This window comes from Epargyreus clarus, unplaced genomic scaffold (assembly GCF_041222505.1).
Source record: "Epargyreus clarus isolate Ecla_fem2 unplaced genomic scaffold, WU_Ecla_fem_2.2 ptg000034l, whole genome shotgun sequence".
Lineage (NCBI taxonomy): Eukaryota > Metazoa > Arthropoda > Insecta > Lepidoptera > Hesperiidae > Epargyreus > Epargyreus clarus.
The window spans coordinates 10,303,082-10,326,421 of record NW_027332239.1 but is presented as its reverse complement, the minus strand read 5'-3'; the positions used below and the strand labels follow the sequence as shown (position 1 = coordinate 10,326,421).

Sequence of the window (23,340 nt, the reverse complement as noted above, 5' to 3'; positions counted from 1 at the left end):
AGTGGTTTTATTTAAAGATTTATAATCGAGTATAATATATAAATATAATTTAATGACAATATATGTTGTACATATATTTAAAAATACTCGGAATGTGAATTAAGGCGTTAAGTTTAAATGAGTTAAGGCGAATATACAAGTATTTTTCTAAGTATAATCAACATTTACAGAGTAAATTATCTATTTGAACACGACATAGTAATCAAACAAAACACATTAACATATTTAATTGCATTAACAACGATTTGATATATGTTATATGATTTAATAGTTTTCTCGGTAACTTATAGTTTTGTAAAGCAGTAATCATAAAATACTTTAACCATGAACACTAGGCGAAAATACTTTTATTCACAAATACGTACGAACGTAAGTTATTGTAAATTAAAAAGTATAATAACCTTGTTTGTAAACGTGTTTACTTTTCTAAAATCATAACTATTTAGTGATGGTAAATAATTTAAATCAGTTTCTTAATGAAGTGTCCTAAAGTTATTGACGAAGTCGAAAAGGTACTTAATTTAAAAATAAATAGCTCCTTTGTTACATTTTTAATGCTTCTAGCTTTTTTATTTTAACTGGAGTGGTAATCTCTTTCTTTTAAAAAGAATATCCGCCTCTCAGAGAAAATATTTATTACACTGTGGTCGGCCTATTGTAGTGACATCTATGTTTCTTGTTTTATAATCTGTATCAGCATATGTGTAGACAATAGACATTCATGTTATTTATTATCTGTTCGAATTAGATTAGCAAATAGCGAACGAATCGTCACGACTTCGCGTGAAGTGCAGTGAAAAATATTATGGGAAAAATATATGTACTGAACGATTATTTCCTTTTTTTCGCGTAGTTTTTGCATTGTTGGTTAATACGACTTATTGTTTACATTGTACGCTTAGACAGCCATTGTTTTGACTTAGCGTGGAGAAAATCGATGAGATCTTGTGTACAGTGGTTCAGATAATATGTGCAGTGTTGATTACGAATGACATCTGATTCGAAACAAAAGGAAAACGTAGCTAAGAGGATTTTCCAACCACAACAAGGTAAGGTTCCGTCACATCGTCAGAATCAGAGTCACCGTGTTTCCCAGTACGTTGATTTAGTCACATATGATCGTAGTAACGTGTTCCCTTCACTCTCACTAATAACATTACAATAAGAAAATGTCAAGATTTGTGACCTCCAGTATATAAGTTCCGCCTTAAGCTGTTGCTTACTACGATGTTATAAAACTACTTTACGAGAATCGTAACATACGTGTGAAATTACGCATCTTGCAAGCATTATGTCCTACTTATCATGTAGGCGAATCGAAATGGTGATTGAACATCATAACTACCACAGTTTGCTCCACTAGCAACTTACTTAGTTTTCAATATGCTGCGAACAATTTTCTTTCCTATACTCAACCAAAAAATACTTTATACAAAACCACTTGTTTACACAGCTGTTGTTATTTAAGCTTTTATGTTGATTTCAGTTCATAAATATTTCAATTTTATATCGTCCAGTATTATGAAACATAATTTATTAGTGTGTAACTTATGTATACTGTAGGATTTAATGTTGCCTATACTTTAGGATTTATGTACCCCAATAGTCCTCCATTTTTTGATGACAGTCCAACAAAAATACTTCTGTCGAAAATTGACCCTGAATAATGAATTCTAAACGAAAGACATTTCTAAATCATAGACAATACTTAGACTTTATTTGTGTAGATAACTCAAGTATGCATATAAATATAATAAGTATAAATAAATCAGCTCTTATCATACAAGTAAATAACTAATGTTATCATTTTCATTAACTGATATAGGAATTAACATATGAAATATCTCTAATTGATGTTTATCTTAACAACATATGAACAAGTTCATTTTGTATGGAAAATGGAGATAATGTTCGATAATAATTAAGTTTGCATTAAACAGTAAGAAACTTGGCCTTTGTCTTGAGGTATCGAGGTTCAAATCCCAGGCATGCACATGATTTATGAAGTTGATAATAAAATTAGGTATCACTTGTTTGAACAATAAAAGCTTTCTACACTCTTTATACACTCACAGCCCCACACTAGGATTCCCTGTGTCGTGAGTGCTATGGACACACACATAGACAAATACACAAACACCCAGACCCAGAAACAGATATCTAAATTCATCATTAAGATATCTGTCTAGCCGGGGATCGAACCCGGGTCACTTTGCGCGTCAGACCGGTATGGTGACCGCTCCCCCATGTTGGTCGTTAATAAAACAAAACATAGTGTGGATAACAGCATGCCTAAGAGTGGTTTACACCAATTTACACTTAGTTGAAACGGTGGACAGTAGCCTAACACCCCACTGAACATGAGAGGACACTTGTGCCCAACAGTGGGACAGTAATGGGTGCAGATCAATGACTAAAAATTTAAATAAGTGGAGAGATAAACCTAAGTGATATTAAAGTTTGAATTTATGTTTAATATTAAATGGTTGTAAATTCTAAATCTTAAAGTGTTTAATAAACCATGTTTCATAATGCAAATTCCACCCAAATTGCTGAATCAACAGTAACCAGAGATTAAAAGTAAATAATATCTGTTGCAACATTAGCTAGGAATTTATACTGAGTCATTATAAAATACAGAATGAGTGTATTAAACTTTAATGATCTTGGTACTTGGTAATTAAAACCCATTATTAATGTTATAAAAGCATTATTTCTGGTTTTGCATTAGCTCTCACAGTTCAGTAACCTAATTCAGTCCTCGATTCGGGTCACTTATTAATATCGAATTTAAGACTATAAACGGACCTATGATGTAGGAAGCCCTGTTATTAATTCAGATTTTTTTTCTACGTTCCAACTCTCATTTTGACATTTCATATATTTATATGCATTACACATTTCATTCTATGAAAATAATTACTCATATTTTCGAAATAGTTACATATTTATTTTGTAATAAATGTTGATTAAACAATAATCCATTATAGGAGTTCTCTCTAATACATATATATTCGCTCTAAGGGTATATATTTTGACTAAGTTTAAAAGCCATAGTAGTTATTGATATTGTTATTGATAGTTATTGATATTGACTCATATTTCTGATTTTCACAGCCTTTTATACTTTGCAATTCATTATCATAAGTCTTAATTAAAGTTTAAGGTGAAAAAAAGCATTGATATAACAAATAAATAGGCTTTATTCAGTCCCAATAATTTTGAGAGGAGATCCTTTTCCAATAAAGGTACAGGAGCTCACAAATAAGTAACAATTTAGCAGTAATATTCCCCAAAATCTAAACACAAAATTTTCCGAAATGTTTTAACTTTTAATACAATGCACTAGGTAGGCAAAGTTGGCACAACTAGATTGATATCTCGGATATTGTTATTGCCTTTATTGTACATTGTTATAGTACATGCCTTGATTCACGAGATGTACAGAATTGAAAACAATCACATTGTTTCCATTCAATCAATGATATCATTTTATGATGATGATGTTAATTGATGAATGTGTAATGTAAGTTTAAGGTCTTTAACACTAAAATATATGCATGTTAATGGTACACAAATTTAGCAAAAAAGAAATATATATACACAACAAATAAATAACCACTCTTTAGGGAAATCAGTTAAAAATCTATACATAGGAATAAAATTGGAATGTCTGTTTTTATAATTGAAATAACCACTTTTTACTACATGCATATGAATATACATACGGTACATACACTAAAATAACAATTTTTACAATTTTTGTCTGTCTGTCTGTCTGTTTGTTCTGGCTAATCTCTATAATGACTGGACCGATTTTGACGAGACTTTTATTGGCAGGTAGCTGATGTAATAAGGGGTAACTTAGGCTAATTATTTGTTAGAATTAGCTGTGCCCCTTCTTCTTTTTAACGCGGGTGAAACAGCTAGGCACAGCTACAATTAAATATTTTCATTTGAAATTTGAATAAAATACAAATGCAGTTTAGTTTGAGCGTCTTTCACAGAAATTATAATATGCATTGTTTTTTAAAAATAGTACATATTAAAACAAATTGTTCTATACAATATTTAGTTCTGCTTTAATTCACATTTTCATGTATGACTTCATACATATTGAAGTGTTTGTCTAAGTTTTATTATTATATGTCAGTATGCATTTTCCTAGACGAGTCTGATTTTATAATAACTTTTGTTTCACAAGATGATAGGATTATAATGAAGTATAGTTGTTTTCTGTTTTACAAGAGGAAAGAAATAACAAACAAAATTGTTTAAAAAAATAGTCCACGGCTGAAGAACAAATTCTTTTTTGCAGGATGAGTGCAGAGACTATAAACTTGACTGCGCAGCCGATCTCGGACACAGTCCACGAGATCCTGAAGCCTCTGCAGGAGCCCGTCTTCCTGCAGACGCGGACCGCGCAGGTCATAGCCGGCATATTCGTGTGGACAGCCCTATTTATCACTTGCCAACAGGTATAACTCTTTACAATATTTACAACAACTAAAACTCAAGAGTTGGGCAAATAGGGAAGGGATCATTCTGTTGCTTTTTGCAGACTGTGTGAAAGTGTCTTCTAAATCATTAGGAATGTAAAAGGTTTAGGAAAATTCAATCGAGCATGACTTCTAAACATTCATAGGACTAGATAGATATAAAGATTATTTATTCTTTTAGTACCTATGATTGTGAGTGAAAATATGAGAATGACCTTCCCTTTTTAAATGCAAATAGTATCTGAGAAAAAAGGCTGTAACAAACAAATGAAAATGTAACATTGATACTTGTAATTTGTTGTCTCTAACAATTTCATATTTTCAATAGCTATGATCGATTCTCTAGCGCGAACAGAGTTAATACATCGTTCAGCCGATAATAGCCTAGGCGCGATTACCATTAGGTCAGCTCTATTGGGGGTTGACAGGGGTAATTTTCTTCGCGGGTAACCCTGCATGGACTCCTCTCTGCCGCGAGGATAGCAGAGACAATATGCCGGACTCAGCAATTAAAACTAAAGTTAAGAAGTTCGAAAATAGTGGTTTAATATAACCGAATTTCCCGTGTGAAAAAAATATTATGCTGCAGTCGCACCTGGCACCTGGTTCAAGTTTCACTCAACCAGGTTTTTAAATTACGTGTTTATTTATTGAAAGAAAGTGCAGGCTCATATTATTCTGTCCATTATGGTATATTGTAAACTTGCTGTCATTCCGGTTGCCAGTTGAAATTTCATCCGGAAGAAAGCGTCGGAACCGGCCCTTCCATAAACGTATACCTAAACACTTCCAAAGACGGTATACGTAATATACTTTGCTATGTATAGGGTTAATAAACAGCCATGTAAAAGTAAAACAGCTTTAGCGATGTGTGATATTTTCGGTATGAATTTCCTTAATGTAGCTTGCGTTAGGAATTGAATGGCTGAAATCGTCACGTAAGGCCACGCGCCAAGAGGACTCCTGTTGCGTTCCTTTGGAGATCCCGGAGTCCTCTACGCAGCGCTGAGGACGGTCACCGGGGGGTTTTAGTGCGGTAAAAGTCCCACGTAACCCGTCGTCGCTCCCACGGCGTCGGGTACGTTTTGAAGGTTTCCCCCTCGTCAACAAACAAAAAAAAAACAAAGCTAAAAGCGTTATGCGCCTCCATAGGACTTTCTATCTCTACCTTTTCTGTTTTATATGCGTGTGCGTGCGAGTATCGTGGTACGAACAAACAAGCACCATGCGCGGCCGATTTATTACCTCAATACCGATAAGAACGTAAAAAAGTTCGTACAACTTATTTCTTTTTGTTGCAAGTCAAACGGAAGTTATATTTTCGTTATTCTACGCGTATGTTCCAATGAAGATTAAGTAACTTTATTCCTGACTAGGGTCACCCGACCGCACACATAATTATAATAATTCAACAATTGCCAATTACTGGCATTAAAATTGCAGTATTGTCCAGTAGAAACACTATTATTATCGGTCGATCGTTATGTTAAACAAATTACACGTGTAATAAGTATGCAAAAAATATTGTTGGTTGCAAATTGTTGTTCACATTTCCTGAATCGATACGAGTGTCGTTTTGCTGATTCTAATGCTACGAGTTCAATAGCATGGTAACATTATACGAGTAATACACATATATATATATATATTAGAATTATCTATCAGATATTGAATACAGTTGTCACTACAGTTTATATAAAATTACAAATTAATTCATACGACCTATGAATACATCATCATACATTGAACTTCTGGTTATTTTGGAAATCTAGTCTAATAACGTGTTTGAAACGTGTATTGGTGTGCGTTCGGGACGCCTGCTAGAAAAGTAGTTTAAGTAAGAGATGACTTAAAACAAATATGTTTTAAAGCACGCGTGCGTTCAGTATTGAGTTTATACAACCGGCCGCGCACGATGCTTGTCTGTTACGCACACACTGTTATGTACTATAAATTGACACAGGGAGAAGTGACGTAAGAGGTATAAGCCACATAACGCTTTTGCCTTACATTATGGTTTCTACCAGGGCCGGATTTAGAGGTCTGGAGGCCTTGGGGCAGCAAAGGAGTGGAGGCCCCCTGGCCCCAAATTATTTTCCGAATAAAATGATTTTTTTTTTCAGTTGAGTTCAATAAATATTTTATTGTGAAACGCAGGTAGATTCTTCTAGTATTCATGTTTGTACAAAGTACTGTAGATAAAGGTAAAAAGGCGAAAAAAAAATCAAAGGAAAAGATATTTTTTTATTACTAGTGTTTACTAGTCGGAATTAAAAAAAAATCCGACGTCTCTATTGTGAGGGCCCCTCTTTTGTGGAGGCCCCGGGGCTGCCGCCCCGTTTGTCCTCTCTTAAATCCGGCCCTGGCCTCTACCATTACTCTTACCGCAAACTGCGTTAAGAAACTTCCTTTTAGAAGTAGGTATTACACGTCTACGTATTGAAAGGTTTATTGTACGTTACTTTTAATCATACCTAATATTGGTTACATGACATCACGGCAGGCGTCATACCGCACACAGGAGCGAGAGACCCCTCTAGAGACCGCCTGTATCTTGTTCGCAATACATTATTCCTATTAGGTTACACACTGCTCATATTACTAATGTACTTGATCGTAGATACGAGTAGTATGTAGGTATTTGCCTCGTTTCGGCTTTTGAAGTAGTCTAAAAGATGAGGGATTCCTAGGAAGGTATAATTCTTTTGAAGATGGTTCAACGAAGTTCGAAGGTGGTAGAACCCTTTGTGGTTCGACTCCGGCGTCACACCTATTTCTACCTAATAACAGCAGTGTTAGGAGCTACTGTGTTCCGGTTTGAAGGGTGTGGTAAGGGAGACAGACTTTCCCGAGGCGTTCCAGCTTAGTCCTCAGGGGTAGCGGCGCATCTGTGGCCGACCTCAGGTAGGAATATCTAATCCTATCTGGGGTTGATTACAGATGTCCATGGGCGGCAGTAGCCACTTACCATCAGGTGGACTGCATGCTCGTCTGCTACTCTTATGTTATAAAAAAAAAATCTTATCTGGGGTTGATTACAGATGTCCATGGGCGGCAGTAGCCACTTACCATCAGGTGGACAGCATGCTCGTCTGCTACTCTTACATCATAAAAAAAAACTACGAAGGTTTCGACACCTTAATCTGCCACAACAAAATTTTAGAGGTATAATGAAGGAGAGAGGTTAAACTGCATGCTAAAAGAAAATACTTTGAACTTTTACTATCCAATCTTATGTTTGTCTCATCAAAACCTAAATATTCATAGAGTTTGTTATTTTATGAAAATACAGTTTTTAATTTGTTTGGTAATTGATATTCATTGATTAATCTGTGTTTTCTCTGGTATTTAAATGAAACGACTTTGTAGGACACTTAGATTATCTTTTAAAACGTTATACCAAGTTGAGTAACACCACGGTAGGACGACTTTAGGTACATTGCAGAGTAGTCAGCTCGTAGTCACGAGCACCAACATTTGGATGTACGAAAGCTACATTGAGCAATCCTAACCAAACCTTGTTAAGATTTATCGATTCCAATAGAGAAAGTATTGAATGTTCGGGGTCTTCTTAGGTGTAAAACATTGCGCGACTCCTGCTGGCTATCGAGCAGAGTTGCCCCAAAAGTACTCATACAAACAGGAATTGCGTTAACTAGACGATCTGATAAATGTTTAACGCCGTAATATCACTTAATACCGTCACGCACGGTCAGTTAATTATAGCTTTACAATATATAAATACCTCTAAGCATTTAACATCCGTTTCAAGTGCGGGTTACCCAGATTTTTTGTAATGTAATGCCATGGTTGGTAATGTACATTAGCAGTGTAACGGTATTGCTCGGTCACGTATCTTTTTTGCGCGGAGTTTGTAAAAGAAAATATAATTTATCTTTCTTTTCTTCGATTTCTGCGTGTTGTACGTGTAAAGGTACTAATATAATTTATTTCTAACGAGATTTTGCGTGTGGCTTCGCCTTCGTCCCTTCATGTGAACTGTTTAATCTTTGCACGGGAGTTAAAGTTTTTCAAAGTTTTACATTTACGAGTATACCTATAAGGTTTCGCCAAAATGGGTTAATTATTTTTAAAATACAGTTTCTTTATAGTATTGTATATCATAATTTAGTTTGTCTTCGATCTAGTTAATTTTGTGAGGGCAGATGAATGGACGTTTGTTTCCCTCTCACGCACAAATTGCAAATTAGTTTTGGATGAAATTTGGCGCACAGACCTGACCTGAGTTTATGACCTGAATTAATACATAGGATAATCTTAATCGTAATCAAGGTCCACTCAGTAAAGCAGGGTTCCAAAGTTAGTAATAATATACTTCATCAAAACACGATTACGGTAGGGTAAATGTTGCCATAAATGCACCTTTTCTGACCATCCATAAGAAGTTTGAATAAGGTGTTTTCCTAAAACGGTTATGTTACGTTAATGGAAAATTCGTTGAGAATGTTGCACCGCCCCGTTACGAGCGGGTAACCTCCTTACATGAAGGCTATTTGCAAATTCGTGTTTGCAATAGGTAGGTATTATGTATGAGATGTACTGCTCAGCGCCGATATGACGACGAGCGCGCCCTTGTGGGCGAAATAATTTTAGCCCTGATCGATTACACCCACCTTCTTCCCCTAATTAATTAAGCGAGAGTAAATTACTAGCCAACATTTTGCCAGTAACGATAATGTGATGAGGCCTATCATTAGCGGTCGTTATACCTATTCCGTGTATACGTAAATCCCTATAAATATAAAAGTAAATGACACAATAAATTATTATTGATAATTATGTGTAATGAATTTTGTTTTGAAATCATTAATTACACACAGGTATACATCAAAATTATATGAAACAATACAGTAACCGTTTCTTTGTAATTTTGAAATAACCGTCTTATTTTAGAATACTATAAAATATTGTATTTTATATAGCCTTCCATTTATCAGAACATAAGACTCCATGTTTATTTATATGGATAAGTCACAAAAAAGTGTAAAAAATTAGGACTTTACGTGATCTGACAAAAGCTACATTTTATTTTGAAAATAAATTGTGTTGTATAAAAAATTGTATGCCAATTTGTACACATTTATTATACAGTACATTACTAAATACTAATTGTATAATTAGATATTCATTTGGTCCTAACCTGATTTGTGCTAAATGTTATGTTATAGAAATAAGCAAGCGTTTTTGTGAACGCGACATTTTTAAGCGAAATAATTAATTCGATCCTTGCTGTGGCGGCCTTGGTAACTCGAGACCAGTTTATGTTGCCAAGTTGATATCTAGAACAATCTGTATTGCACATTTATAGATCTTGTCACAGATATTCAATATTTGCGGTTCGATTTGTAAAATTCTGAATAGATTTGAAGTTAGGATTTACTTTGGTTACTGGATTAGAGCGTGTTAAACGGGTGATGTGACAGACTAAAGTATTCTCCTATATGACCGTAACACAGGTACACATACATAACACAGTATGGGAAAATATAATTTAGTCTGTCGGGGCCCTAGTCTGCCACGTCTATAGATATAAAAGGGGCCTCATTTCTAGCTTAACTTTTTGTGATTTTCCGTCAAATGTTTGCCGTAACGCTAAAGTAATTTTATGGATACGGCTGTGAGAATTTTTAACATAGATTTTGTGACTATGTTGATATATTATATTCTCTATCACTTCCGTGTTTTCTGGACTTACGAAGTTTCGACATTGGCCGTTACGTAAACGTCTCAGGGCATGTTTTGCAAATGAGGTACATTAGAAAGTTTCATCATCGAAGAAGACGCGTTTATTACTTTTTACTGGTTATATGTTTTGATTCGATTAATTGTATGTTTCTTTGGTGTTATACGGATGTAAAGTTCATATACAGCAAATGGAATAAAAAATCGGCCAAGTGCGAGTTGGGCTCACACACTGATGGTTCCGATCATTAATTAATATGTATTTGTTAAATAGTATTTCTTGTATTTATTCGTTGTCATAGCGGATATAAAAGTACAGGCACTGTAGAAATTTTAAATGTCCATCTATTACGGTTCTTACCTTAAATGCGATGTTCTTATTCGATTTTTTTTGCATAATGGATCAATAATCACTATAACGATTTGATATGCCCGTTAGTGATTCTTAGTCAGATACAAGTCAAGGAATGTACAGATTTTTGATGACGCATCATCTTCTGGTTGTTTCCTAGATGATACATCATCACGTCCACTAAAGTTGCCTTTCATTTCGTGAACTTTCCGTCGTTTTTAAGGTTAACCGTAGATAAAGAGATATACGAGCATTTGAAACAGGTTTTGGTATCGTAGAAATAATCGTGTCAGCTTATAACCCGGCAGTTTAATATCATAGACATACATTTAGTAAAATTTTGTTAGTTACACGCGTTTGTTAGGCATGTGTACTTGATTTCCCTCAGAAGATATGTCAAACTTTACATTAGAAACGTGAGTCGTCTAGGCCATCGAAATTTGGCCTCCAGGTGTTTTCCTTGTAACTTATGTGCCTACAAATGATCACGGGTTTACGACCCCGACACGGTATTGTCATGGTTCATGTCCATCCACGTGAACCGTGCCCGCGCCACTGTGGGAAAATGTTTGGGAAACATCTGAATATCCATGGCATTTGACTACTGAAACGGCCATATTGCAAAGTTTTCGGAGCTCGAGTTGAAAAACATTGTTGTGTTCGTATCAGTGAGCGCAGGCCCCTATGAGGGGCCCAAGGTGGTACCTTGTCAACGTGTGTTTACGCTCTAAAAGCCGTTTTATCGCAAATTGCCTGTTTCCCATAAGTAACGTGTCGTAACATATTTTTAACCCATTGCTGATCTTGGATCACCTCTGTAGCCTCTAGAGCCGTACTTCACCATGCACGTGGGATAGACCTGATTGCTCATTTAATTATACAACTACCAAAATATTTGTATACGCAAACATAAGACAATAAAACGGTATACTGAGGAGTAACCAACATTATTTGCTAAATCTGAGAAGTGCACACATATACGTGTAAAGAATCATGAGTCAGACTTTACGGATATGTGCGAAATCATGTAGATTGAGGTGGCAATGTAGTGTTAACGAATTCAACTGGTATTTGGCTTTGTGCCACATTCAGGTCTGTTTACAAACTGATAACGCGCCATTATCGTTTGTTGTGAACAAACCTATTGATTGTGTGGGAAATGTGCGGGCTTTCTACGCGGTGGTGTGAATGGTACTTTCGGACGACCCGCGTGGCGGAGCGGCCACCATACCGGTTTGACGCGCAAAGGGTCCCGGGTTCGATCCCCGGCCAGACAGATATCTAAATGTTCTGTTTCTGGGTCTGGGTATTTTTGTATTTGTCTATGTGTGTGTCCATGGCACCCACGACACAGGGAATCCGTGGGGCTGTGAGTGTAGAAAGCGTTTATTTATTTATTTATTAATTTATTACCCATTTCTAGAATAGAATGATTGATAGGTAGCTACTGTAATGTGCTGATAAGTGTAATGTGAAGGTTGCGCCTTGAAAATTTACTGTAGGTATTCTAGTGCAATCTATATTCAATACGTATAAATAATTTTTTATAGCTAAAAAAAATATTAAAAAAATTGTATGTCTGTCTGTTTGGTCCGGCTAGTCTTCGAAATGACTGGGCCGATTTTGTCTTAACTTTCACCCATAGTTAGCTGATATAGTAAGTAGTAACTTAGGCTACGTTTATGTTAGAAAAGTAATTAGGGTACCGTGTCAAAAATTTTAAAACCTATGAATTCTATGGAGAAACAGCGGGGCACAGCTCGTTTTGTACAAGTCTTTTATAGCAACGTTATTAGTATTATTACTGTGGGAGTTAATGTCTGATTGTATTATTTTGAAGTGTAGACATTTTAATTTTATTTATATGTGTGCAATCAAGAATTACCCAATACGGTTTTTTCGCAACACACCTTCTGTGTCGTAATTAGATAACAATACATTTACCTCATTTGAGGAAAACTTGTTTATTTACGTATATTAGATGAATACGACGAGACAAGAATTCTCGAATATATTTCGAGTTTGGGTACAATAAAAATTGCAAATGATTTCGATAATGTCATTAGGTACATTTGATTCGTTCGTCCTTAAAAATAACCCAATTTTAATGCATGTTAGCATGTACCAACTTCGATTGTATAAACATAGAGATAAATGTTATATTAGACTATAATAAAATGTATTTTGTGACAAGTTAATGGAGGAAAAGTTGTTCATGATAATTCCATCGGCCTCTTACTCAAAACCGTATTAAAGTCTGTTTTTATCAACTAAGGTTTATTGCCGCGATTACAGACAATATGAGGAAAGATATCAGCTAAGGGCCCCCACAAACTCTCTATTTTTTATAGGAAGATAGTTTGATCGGATCGGGAACTGGGCCGACTGTTTTCTAGCGCACTATCTAGACAACAGTCTGTCAGTCAGTCGACTGCCTTCGAGAGATGTCTTAGTATGCCGATTTTAGGCAGTGTGGTTACCATTAGTGCGAGTTACTTTATATTGCCCATAAGTTGGTACACTGAAAAATCGGCAAGTGCGCTCGTGATAAGAACACCATTCGAACAAGAATCGTTTTAATATGTACATATAAATAATTTCTCATACTGATTAGAGGCCCGACTAAAGTATCGCCCGATAAAAAGTTCACAGTTTGTGGGAGTCTTAATGACTAATGCGTTATCCATTGCAGATCTACCAACACTTGCGCTGGTACACCAATCCATCGGAGCAGCGATGGATTGTTCGGATCCTGTTCATCGTGCCAATATACGGATGCTACAGTTGGATATCGCTCCTCTTCTTCAATGGCGACTCGTATTATGTCTACTTTTTCACAGTCAGAGACTGTTATGAAGGTAACGAGAACTTTTTAGTGCTTACTTTCCTTTAAAGTAAAAGCCAATTCTGATAAAATCAAAACGAAATGTTCATTCAGGAAGCTTTATTTATGACGCTATGTTTTCAGTATGTTTCTTGAAAACGTGCGTGGGAAATGTTAGCATAATTAAAGTTTAAAGTTAGTAGCAGAATCTTAGGTGTTTAGTTTTTAGCAGTACAACCCAACCGCTACGAATATCCTGACTTATAATTAAGCCATATTGTATACCGTTTTAAAAAGCGTGTCTTTACAGAAACTTAAAACCAGTATTCAGGTTTAGCTTCATATCTGTAGCCGACGTCAATTAGCTCTCCAGTCTCATTTAGTGTTGATTATGGATAGGATGGATGGTAGTATTTATTCACTTACCATCAATATAACAGCACGCCGGTTTGTTGGTACAATTACATAAAAAATGAGAGTAACATATGGCAACACTTGAATATATTCTTAATTACGCTGTTGAAGTTTCGAACTGAAATTATGAAGACATTCGCGACCCACGATCATCCAACATGACTACCTTTGTGAAAACTTTTTCAAAAATATTTACTTGGTGTCTTCCAGCGTTCGTGATCTACAGCTTCCTGTCCCTCTGCTACGAGTACTTAGGTGGAGAGGGTAACATAATGTCGGAGTTGCGCGGGCGGCCGGTGCGAGCCTCGTGCGTTAACGGCACGTGCTGCCTCTCCGGCGCCACGTACACGATCGGCTTCCTCAGGTTCTGCAAGCAGGCGACGCTCCAGTTCTGTCTCGTGAAGCCCGTCTGCGCTTTCATCATTATATTCTTGCAGGTATGTGTGTTGTGATCTTTTTTCGTATTGCTATTAACTGCTCTATACCTACCTATTATTCATGTCACTCTGACTCGCAGAGTTGGAAGGTTTTGGCAGTAGTGCACCATGCTTGCAAAGTGCGGTTTGATGGGCTTTATACTTTTTTGACAGCATTTTTGGCAGGACCCCATGGCATCCGCGTAAAAAGAATATAATTAATTCTTAATACACACATGACTTAGAAAAATAAAATTTGAATCCCAGAAGCACAGGGTGAAAGGACAAATTTTAAACCACTGCTTTGTTGTCATTTTCTATCATATATCAATACATCCTACAGGGGTTCGCACTAAATACTAAGTTCTTACACCAATTTCAGAATGTAGAGAAGTAGAGACTCTACCACGTGGGGGAGCCACGTGGTAGAGTCCCATGTTCAGCTTTAGGAAATAAAAAAGGGTTTGGGCAGGTCAATATAATCGTTGATTCATAGTATGAACGATCGCGTGTTACTACGGCTTTTTTAATTCTTTAGTTTGCGTTTGAGTGAAAGTACATAATTGGTTGTCTATAGAACTTAACGTATTGGTTATTAGTCGATACAATCACTTTTTTCTATTATTGCTATCGTTATCGTGAACATAACAAAATTGGCATAACTAATACTTGTAAGTGTTAGTTATGTACTATCTGTGCATGTAGTTTAAGCTTGACCTTGGCAATACCAACTTTAAGGTGCATTTTTAGAGACGTTCGAATAGTTAAGCTAACATGTGTGTCATAGCACGTGGTAGCCACCAATAGGAATGCTTGATTTTCGTTCAATGAAATTTCACAATGGATTTGACACAGATTTGCTTAGCTACCTTAGACATATCTGGTTATAATTCACTCTAACAATACTTTTATTTGAGTCATCTTATTCTTGGTTTTCTACTCATCTTAAGTCACATAAATAAGTTTTAGCCAAAGATCGAAATTTGATAATTTTAATAGACATTAATTGACAACTATGTTGATCTTTGGTAAGCATACATTGGATAGATTGTTTATGTATAACGGGCGTTAACCTATCTTTATGTATACGAAACAGTGGCTTTATTATATTACGTTGTGTTAAAGGTCAAACACTAATGTCTATCGTGATATTTCAAGTAATTACAAGCTTGTAACGATCAATCTAATAGTTTTACTTGACAATTATCGTGCAAACAATTAAAACTTATCGCTCTAGATAAAAGTGGTTGAGTTTTTACCTTATCTAAATTCATGAGCGTGATTCATGTACAAAATAATGACAGTATTTAGAATTAATGTTAAATCTTTGTCATGTATTACTTAAATCCAATCTTATATATAAAATTCTCGTGTCACAATGTTAGTTACCGTACTCCTCCGAAACGTCTTTACCGATTTTTTCCAAATTTTATATGCATATTCAATAGGTCTATTTTTCATACCCCTAAGTGATAAGGGTTGTTCACCCTTAACATTTTTTTATTTATATGGCAACACAACGTTTGCCGGGTCAGCTAGTATTATGTAAAAATATGATTCAAAGAGATTTGTCCCTTTGGTACCTGAGTGAATGAGTTTCACTTGATCTATAATGTGGGTTGTTTTACTTCCAATAAAACAGGATATATCATACGTAACAAACAAAATTTGTACCTTAATATTACACCAACCATTTTTATAAGTTAAGCTTTTTTGGTGAAAACAATGTTTCTATATTATTTACGGAATAAATCTAGACTATACAATCACCGTTTTTTGTGTGGAAATCTAACCAAAATAACTATAGTATTTTTAAGAATATCCCTTAATAACGAAATTATTGTCAAAAACTAATTTTGGTGCCGTGCAAATAGATACATGATTTCAAAAATGCCAAATATTAGAAGTTGTAGACAGAATTAAATTGTAGTTGTTTGTTAAATGTTTGTTGTATGCGTGTTTGCAATTAATTCAAGTGGAGTTCACTCAAGTGAATCTAATTTTACATGCATAACCAATTGAGTTTCTGTTAGAATAACATTTAGTTAACATTATGAATGTATGTGGTAAGCTATTGAAATGAATCAAATATTATTATGATTTGTTGTTAGGGGCATAACAGGGTATATGTTTTTTAATTAAAAAAAATCTTTAACAGCTCGCTAAATTTCTTAACGAAAATATAATTTATTGTTAAGAGCCTTGTTATGTTTGGTTTAATTAGAAAACTGATATAATATTTTTCACGTGACAACGTCTTATAATTCGATGGAGCCGGCTGCACGCACCAAAAACATGACTCATGCGGCGTTACCTCGCTCTGAGGCGTTCCATTTAAGGCTTAAAGTGCAAGCGAGAGCGCGGAACGAGCGACAAAGAAGCACAATCGGCCTTTCTTATGACGTTGTCACATTCAACTATCGTCAGTAAACCGACTTTACAGACAAGCGACTTTATTTTAATATTGGAAGGTTTGATTTTCATTAGGCAGTAGGCATTGGACATTTGTTACACCTCACTAACAACATTGTACATGAAAGTGGATAAATAGATTTTATTTTCGAAAAATGTCAACTATGTATTTACTTATTATGAAATGCTAGGAAGCTATGATACATTCACTTTGATGTTCTTGTTTAAATAATATTTTTTAATTTTACAATTTCGTCCCAAAAAATACTTCATTCATTCGTTTCATTCATTCTATTCTATTATTATTTTTAATAAGTCCTGTTAATTTTCCAGTCTGCCGGCCACTACCACGACGGCGATTGGAGCCCTGACGGTGGCTACCTGTACATCACGATCGTGTACAACTTCTCCGTGAGTCTCGCGCTCTACGGCCTGTTCCTGTTCCTCGGCGCCACCAGGGAAATGCTGAAGCCCTTCGACCCGGTGCTCAAGTTCTTCACCGTCAAGTCTGTCATCTTTCTGTCGTTCTGGCAAGGTTAGTGTGATTTGAAAACTGTGATTTAAAACTGATGTTATCGTACTCAAAATGTTATGCTCTTTAATTTTGGACGGGGTATTAGAAATAATAAATAGTACATGATATAATAGATATAATAAATCTTAAAATTTTTAACATTTCATTTCGTTTTAAATAAGTGTAGAAAGTTTATAAGTAGAGGAAAACAATGATTTTGGATCGATTTGTTTTTAATTTTTTGTAATGTGATATAGCAGAACAATTAATAGAAATTTTATATAGTACTCCGTTGAAAACATTTAAAATGTTATTATTACTAAGCTATTAATGGATATAAATGCACGATATGTAACGAGGTGATTGCGAAATCAAAGATTGCCATTAACGTGTGTATTTTACCGACTACACCAATAGTACTTTAATTTTATGATTAATTATCCACGACATACTTAACAATTAGAGTGATTGAATGTACACGCAAATCACTAAACAAACGTATCTGTTTGTATGAACGTATTTGTGCAAAATATGTATCAACTTTATTTATACGTGATCCACAACCACTCATCAAACGTATCTGTTTGTATGAACATATTCGTGCCAAATACGTATCAACTTTATTTATACGTGATCCACAACCACTCATCAAACGTATCTGTTTGTATGAACATATTCGTGCCAAATACATATCAACTTTATTTATACGTGATCCACAACCACTCATCAAACGTATCTGTTTGTATGAACATATTCGTGCCAAATACGTATCAACTTTATTTATACGTGATCCACAACCACTCATCAAACGTATCTGTTTGTATGAACATATTCGTGCCAAATACGTATCAACTTTATTTATACGTGATCCACAACCACTTATCAAACGTATCTGTTTGTATGAACATATTCGTGCCAAATACGTATCAACTTTATTTATACGTGATCCACAACCACTCATCAAACGTATCTGTTTGTATGAACATATTCGTGCCAAATACGTATCAACTTTATTTATACGTGATCCACAACCACTCATCAAACGTATCTGTTTGTATGAACATATTCGTGCCAAATACGTATCAACTTTATTTATACGTGATCCACAACTATTCAACAGACGTATCTGTTTGTATGAATGTATTCGTGCCAAATACGTATCAACTTTATTAATACGTGCTCCACAACCACTCAACAAACGTATCTGTTTGTATGAACGTATTCGTGTCAAATACATATTACAGTAATATATATTTCTTATGTGCGTGTGTATGTCACTGAACTCCTTCTAAACGACTGGACTGATTTTGATGAAATTTGTTGTGTGTGTTCAAGGGGACTGGTGAAGAATGGTTTCGATTCACAATTTAGTCCTGGGGAAAAGGTGTTTTTAATTAATTTTTAATTCGTAAGTAGTTATAAAATCGCAAACTATGCATATGATCAACTGATGATCTTTAGCAAAGTTGTTGTCCAAGAGCCCACGAGGGTTTGGGAGTTGGTAAAACCAATTTTTGACAGATGGCACCACTGTCATTCCAATGCAGGTACAAATTTTCCGTTTTATGTATGCCATATTATTTCCTTAAAATGCGGGCGAAGCCGCGGGCACCACTAGTAATATAGTATTATTTATTTGTTCGCAGGTGTGGCGCTGGCCATTCTCGAGAAGGCGGAGGTGATCTCGCCGATAGTGGACGCGCACGGCGTGCCGACCACGGCGGGCACGGTGTCGGCCGGCTACCAGAACTTCCTGATCTGCATCGAGATGCTGGCGGCGGGCGTGGCGCTGCGCTACGCGTTCCCGGCGGCCGTGTACGCGCACGCGCACCGCGACCCGCACCGCTCTGTCACTATGCAGTCCATCTCCAGCAGCCTCAAGGTACGAGTACTTTTTATTTATTTATTTATTTATATCATAGATTTGTAAAGATTACTCACTCCTAAAAAGAAATGTACCCAGTTTTGAGAATTGAAATAGATGCTTAAAAAGGTTTTGCCACGTCTCCGTGCTAAAATGTCCCTAAAATATTTGAAATAATTGTTTATTTATTATGCGGTATTAGTTATTTATTCCTAAATTTTCTTTAAAAATGTTTTTATTTGTCAAGAATTCAAAAAAAGAACTAATAAGCCGTTTGTGGCTTCATTTGATTTCAAGGCGGCGAAGTATCTTTACTAATCTTTGATTTATATATTTATTGTGACACAAACAGAAGGTTAAGGTACAACAGGGCAATCTTAATACCTGATGGCATTCTCTACCAGTCAACCCTTGGTGAATGAAGAAAATTTCAAAGTGATAGATAAACCCTATACGGTTCGAATCCGGCGGCACCACCGCCACGCCTATTTCTACCTCATAACAGCGGTTTGAAGGGTGTGGTAAGGGAGACATACTTTTCCGAGACGTTCCAGCTTAGTCCTCAGGGGTAGCGGCGCATCTGTTTCCGACCTCAGATAGGAATATCTAATCCTATTTGGGGTTGATTACAGACGTCCACGGACGGCAGTAGCCACTTACCATCAGGTGGACTGCATGCTCGTCTGCTACTCCTATATTACAAAAAAAGCATCACGTCGTCAACGCATTACTAGATTACTATCCCTCGGCTGGCCACGACTTTTCTGGCAGAATTATTGCGATTGAGATGATTCAGTTTCATAAGCATAACTCCTATCAGAGTTAATGAGGTTGGAAGCAACTGAATTTGAAATGAGTGAAATGATGCATTAAAATTATACTATGCTGTTCACTATCTACTTTCATCTGTAATACTTTTATAGCTACTAATAGCGTATGAAATTGTATTAAAATGGGTACTCATATCAAAGATAACACTGTGCTATTCTGATTCATATGTTAAACTACAAAACTTTAGTATGGATCTAACAGTTAATTACGCTTGGTAAAATATCAGAGAATTGGCTTCTTATTATATTACATCTTGAGCTAACCATGAGTATAAACTATAAAGTATGAATACGAACTTGGAAAGAAGTGCTAATATAAGCGACAACTTGACGACAACAGCGCGACGACAAGTTAATACTAGTTTTGTATAATGAAAATAGTAGTAAAGTTTACATTGTTGATTTTCAGGAGACAATGAACCCCAAGGACATAATGACGGACGCCTTCCACAACTTCCACCCGCAGTACCAGCAATACACTCAATACAGCTCCGGTAAGACTCCCATACATACATACATACATACATTAACATAAAAGTTATTCGAGTATGTCTGCATGATTTCATCGGCTGCCTGATCATTTTATTTGCGTATAGTAAAGTTTTGAGCTAAGATTTTTTAATAGTAATGTTGTAAGTTCAATGTTTTAGATGTGAATTCAGAGTTTTATAATAATTGGTCGAGTAGGAATCCAGCTCGCGTACTGAGGGTTCCGTGCTACCAATTTTTTTATGCTTAATATGTTAGCTCCCATAGAAACACGTGCATAGTAAAAGTTTTAACTGTTTCGTAGATAAACGGTTCATTGGGACACTCGTTTATTGTTTTTTATTTTTAGCATTTTGTTAAAGCGGCGATATGAATAAACACTGAAAATTTCAAGTGTCTTATCCATTACGATTGGAGAGATTAACACACAAACAGACTGACAGACAGTGGAGGCTTAGGGTTCCATTTTTACCCTTTAGGTAAACTGTAGGGTTCTGATAATTTTAATTTAATTTCATTTTATATTATTACTTATAGTGCAAAATTTTATTATCACTTGTAAGCAAGTGTCTTCTTATTTTTTGGTTTTATTTGTTTTCAGATGTCACTTCTCAACTGCCTTATGAAAAACTTTAAGCTCTGCCATAGCTGCATGAAGTGCATTGATGTTTTGTTCATTATGTACATTAATAATATAAACATATACATATAATGCCCACGCACCGTTTATGCGACTGGCAACCATTGGCAAATTAAAATTAGTAGTATATTAAGGGTTCTGTGTTTTTGCTTTTTTCGTACGGATCCCTAAGAATAAATAGTTTCAAGCTTAGCACATAGATGGTTAAGAAAAAATATGTTATTTGTGTTTTTCTATGTTAATTATAAACATATATGTTATATTATAGATATATAACCCTTAAACTATTTAGTTTTAGATTAAATATTGCTTTAAAATTTAAAAATATATACATTTTTAAAAGGTTGAAGAATAAGCATATAGACTATCTAATGGTATGTGGTCACCGTCGCACATGGACACTTGTACTTCATATAGAGTTGAGGTTCTATCTGAAGTAGATCACAGATGCGTTCCCACTGTTAAGCACCAAGATAGTCGTCTCATTATGTTAATTAGCTAGCTTCCACACCTTTCCACTGTAACATAATTGCCGCATGCTAAAAATAGGTGTGGTGGTGGTACCTCCCTATAATCATTTTTTTTATATAATATAGGAGTGCAGACGAGCATACAGTCCACCTGGTGGTAAGTGGCTACTGCCGCCCATGGACATCCGTAATCAACTCCAGATAGGATTAGATATTCCCATCTGAGGTCGGCCACAGATGCGCCGCTACCCCTGAGGATTAAGCTGGAACGCCTCGGAAAAGTCTGTCTCCCTTACCACACCCTTCAAACTAGCAGAAACACAGCAGCGCCTAAAACTGCTATTATTAGGTAGAAGTAGGTGTGGCGGTGGTGCCGCCGGAGTCGCACCACAAAGGGTTCTACCACGTTCAATAATCATATGACAGTTAAGTAATTGCTGTCAAGTATTTATATATATTGTTAGCACTAGATAATGGTGTACGTTATTAAAAAGAAAATTTATATTTTTTGTATGTTGCCAGTCGCATAAAATACCCGCCGAGCATGGAAACACCACTAACATTAATTGAACGTTTGTTATCATTTCATTGCCTAGTAATTAATAACTATATAACAACTAAGTCTATGAAAAGTCCTTATTAAAATGGATTCGCGCTAGTTTATTTTCGTCCACCGATTTAAGCGTAAATTAATATGCAATACATATTGAAGGATAGGTGTATGTACTGATGGGTATTGGTAAATATTCCGAGGGAAAATAAACAAAATATATATTTTTTAAGTTTTTTCACATTAAAAAACTGTGATTGGAACAAAAACATAGGCTGTTATGGGAATTGTTGACAGAAGTCCACTTTTCACTAGAAAACTATGTTATTTTATTGTATTGTTCATTTAATATTATTTTTTTTGTTTCAAAATTTTACTAACAAACAATACTATATAGAGAATATATTTCCATATATTTGTTTTTCTGAAAAATATACTGGAAAATTTCTCGTTTTCTAAAATTTCGGAATATTATCCATTAGTACGTACGTAAGAAATATTGCTTATATTATTTAAAATATTTTCTTTAATGCATCTCCAAAAACAGTATTTTTATTTTTTTTTACTATTTTGTTATTAAAGTCAGTCAATTTTTAAACTAACTAATATTTTGCGGTTTTTGGACTAAAGTACTACTAGCATATAGGTGCGTTCGACGAGTGATTAATTCAGTGCCTTTATTTTAATAATCTTTATATTTTTTATATTAAGATAGTAATACCCGCAATCTTTCGCGTATGTTTTTACAAAAAAGAGAAAATGTAAAAAAAAAAACACGATAATATAAGTTCTGACGAAACTAAATCATAAAAAGTAATGTTATTTGTTTCTGAAATTATTGGTTTTCGGTGCTCGGTCGCTAAAGAATTATTTTTGTTGTAGAGTAGATTTTGTTTTTTTTTCAACTGATTCGGTATTTGGATAGTCCGAATTTCATACTAGCTGATGACTTCACGAAATAGAAACGTAAATTCGACATTTAAATGTTTCAACGAAATCAAATGTTTTTTGATGAGAAATTCGACTAAGTTTTGAGTTTAGCTGTAGTAACTTCGGACTAATCATTGCCGTTTCATGATTTTAATATTGACCTACCAAAAAAGGGCTGCGGCTTACAGTGAAATGTTTGAATGAAAAACATAGTTTTTTTTTTACCAATTAATAACACGATGGCATTTTGTTCGCTTGAACAAATAAATAATATAAAAAAACGCCTATTGAATACATAAAATCAATTTATTGACGCATTCAAACTAATATTAAGTAAGCAAACGATCAACAGACTAAAGTACACTTCACTACAAATAAAATATAATGTATTACTTCGCCGCGCACACTTCGGGCCAATCACTAAATACCTGTT

General features: G+C 35.2%; 1 protein-coding gene across 1 annotated transcript; it reads left to right on the top strand.

The window, feature by feature from the left end:
* The first annotated feature begins 727 nt into the window (after positions 1–727).
* Tmep (Transmembrane endosomal protein) lies at positions 728–23,102 on the top strand. The gene is made up of 8 exons (XM_073091093.1): positions 728–1,049; positions 4,319–4,478; positions 13,247–13,412; positions 14,003–14,229; positions 16,954–17,155; positions 18,781–19,016; positions 20,238–20,322; positions 20,919–23,102. Exons 2-8 carry the CDS (start codon positions 4,320–4,322, stop codon positions 20,951–20,953), a joined length of 1,110 nt encoding a protein of 369 aa, XP_072947194.1. The 5' UTR covers positions 728–1,049; position 4,319; the 3' UTR covers positions 20,954–23,102.
* The last annotated feature ends 238 nt before the right edge of the window (positions 23,103–23,340 follow it).

What these genes read in the sequence shown, in the direction of transcription:
- Tmep (XM_073091093.1), top strand. Translation starts at nt 4,320, where the DNA reads ATGAGTGCAGAGACTATAAACTTGACTGCGCAGCCGATCTCGGACACA. An exon ending in CTTTCTGTCGTTCTGGCAAG is followed by an intron (nt 17,156 to 18,780) that starts GTTAGTGTGATT and finishes ATTTGTTCGCAG; the next exon opens with GTGTGGCGCTGGCCATTCTC. An exon ending in CCATCTCCAGCAGCCTCAAG is followed by an intron (nt 19,017 to 20,237) that starts GTACGAGTACTT and finishes GTTGATTTTCAG; the next exon opens with GAGACAATGAACCCCAAGGA.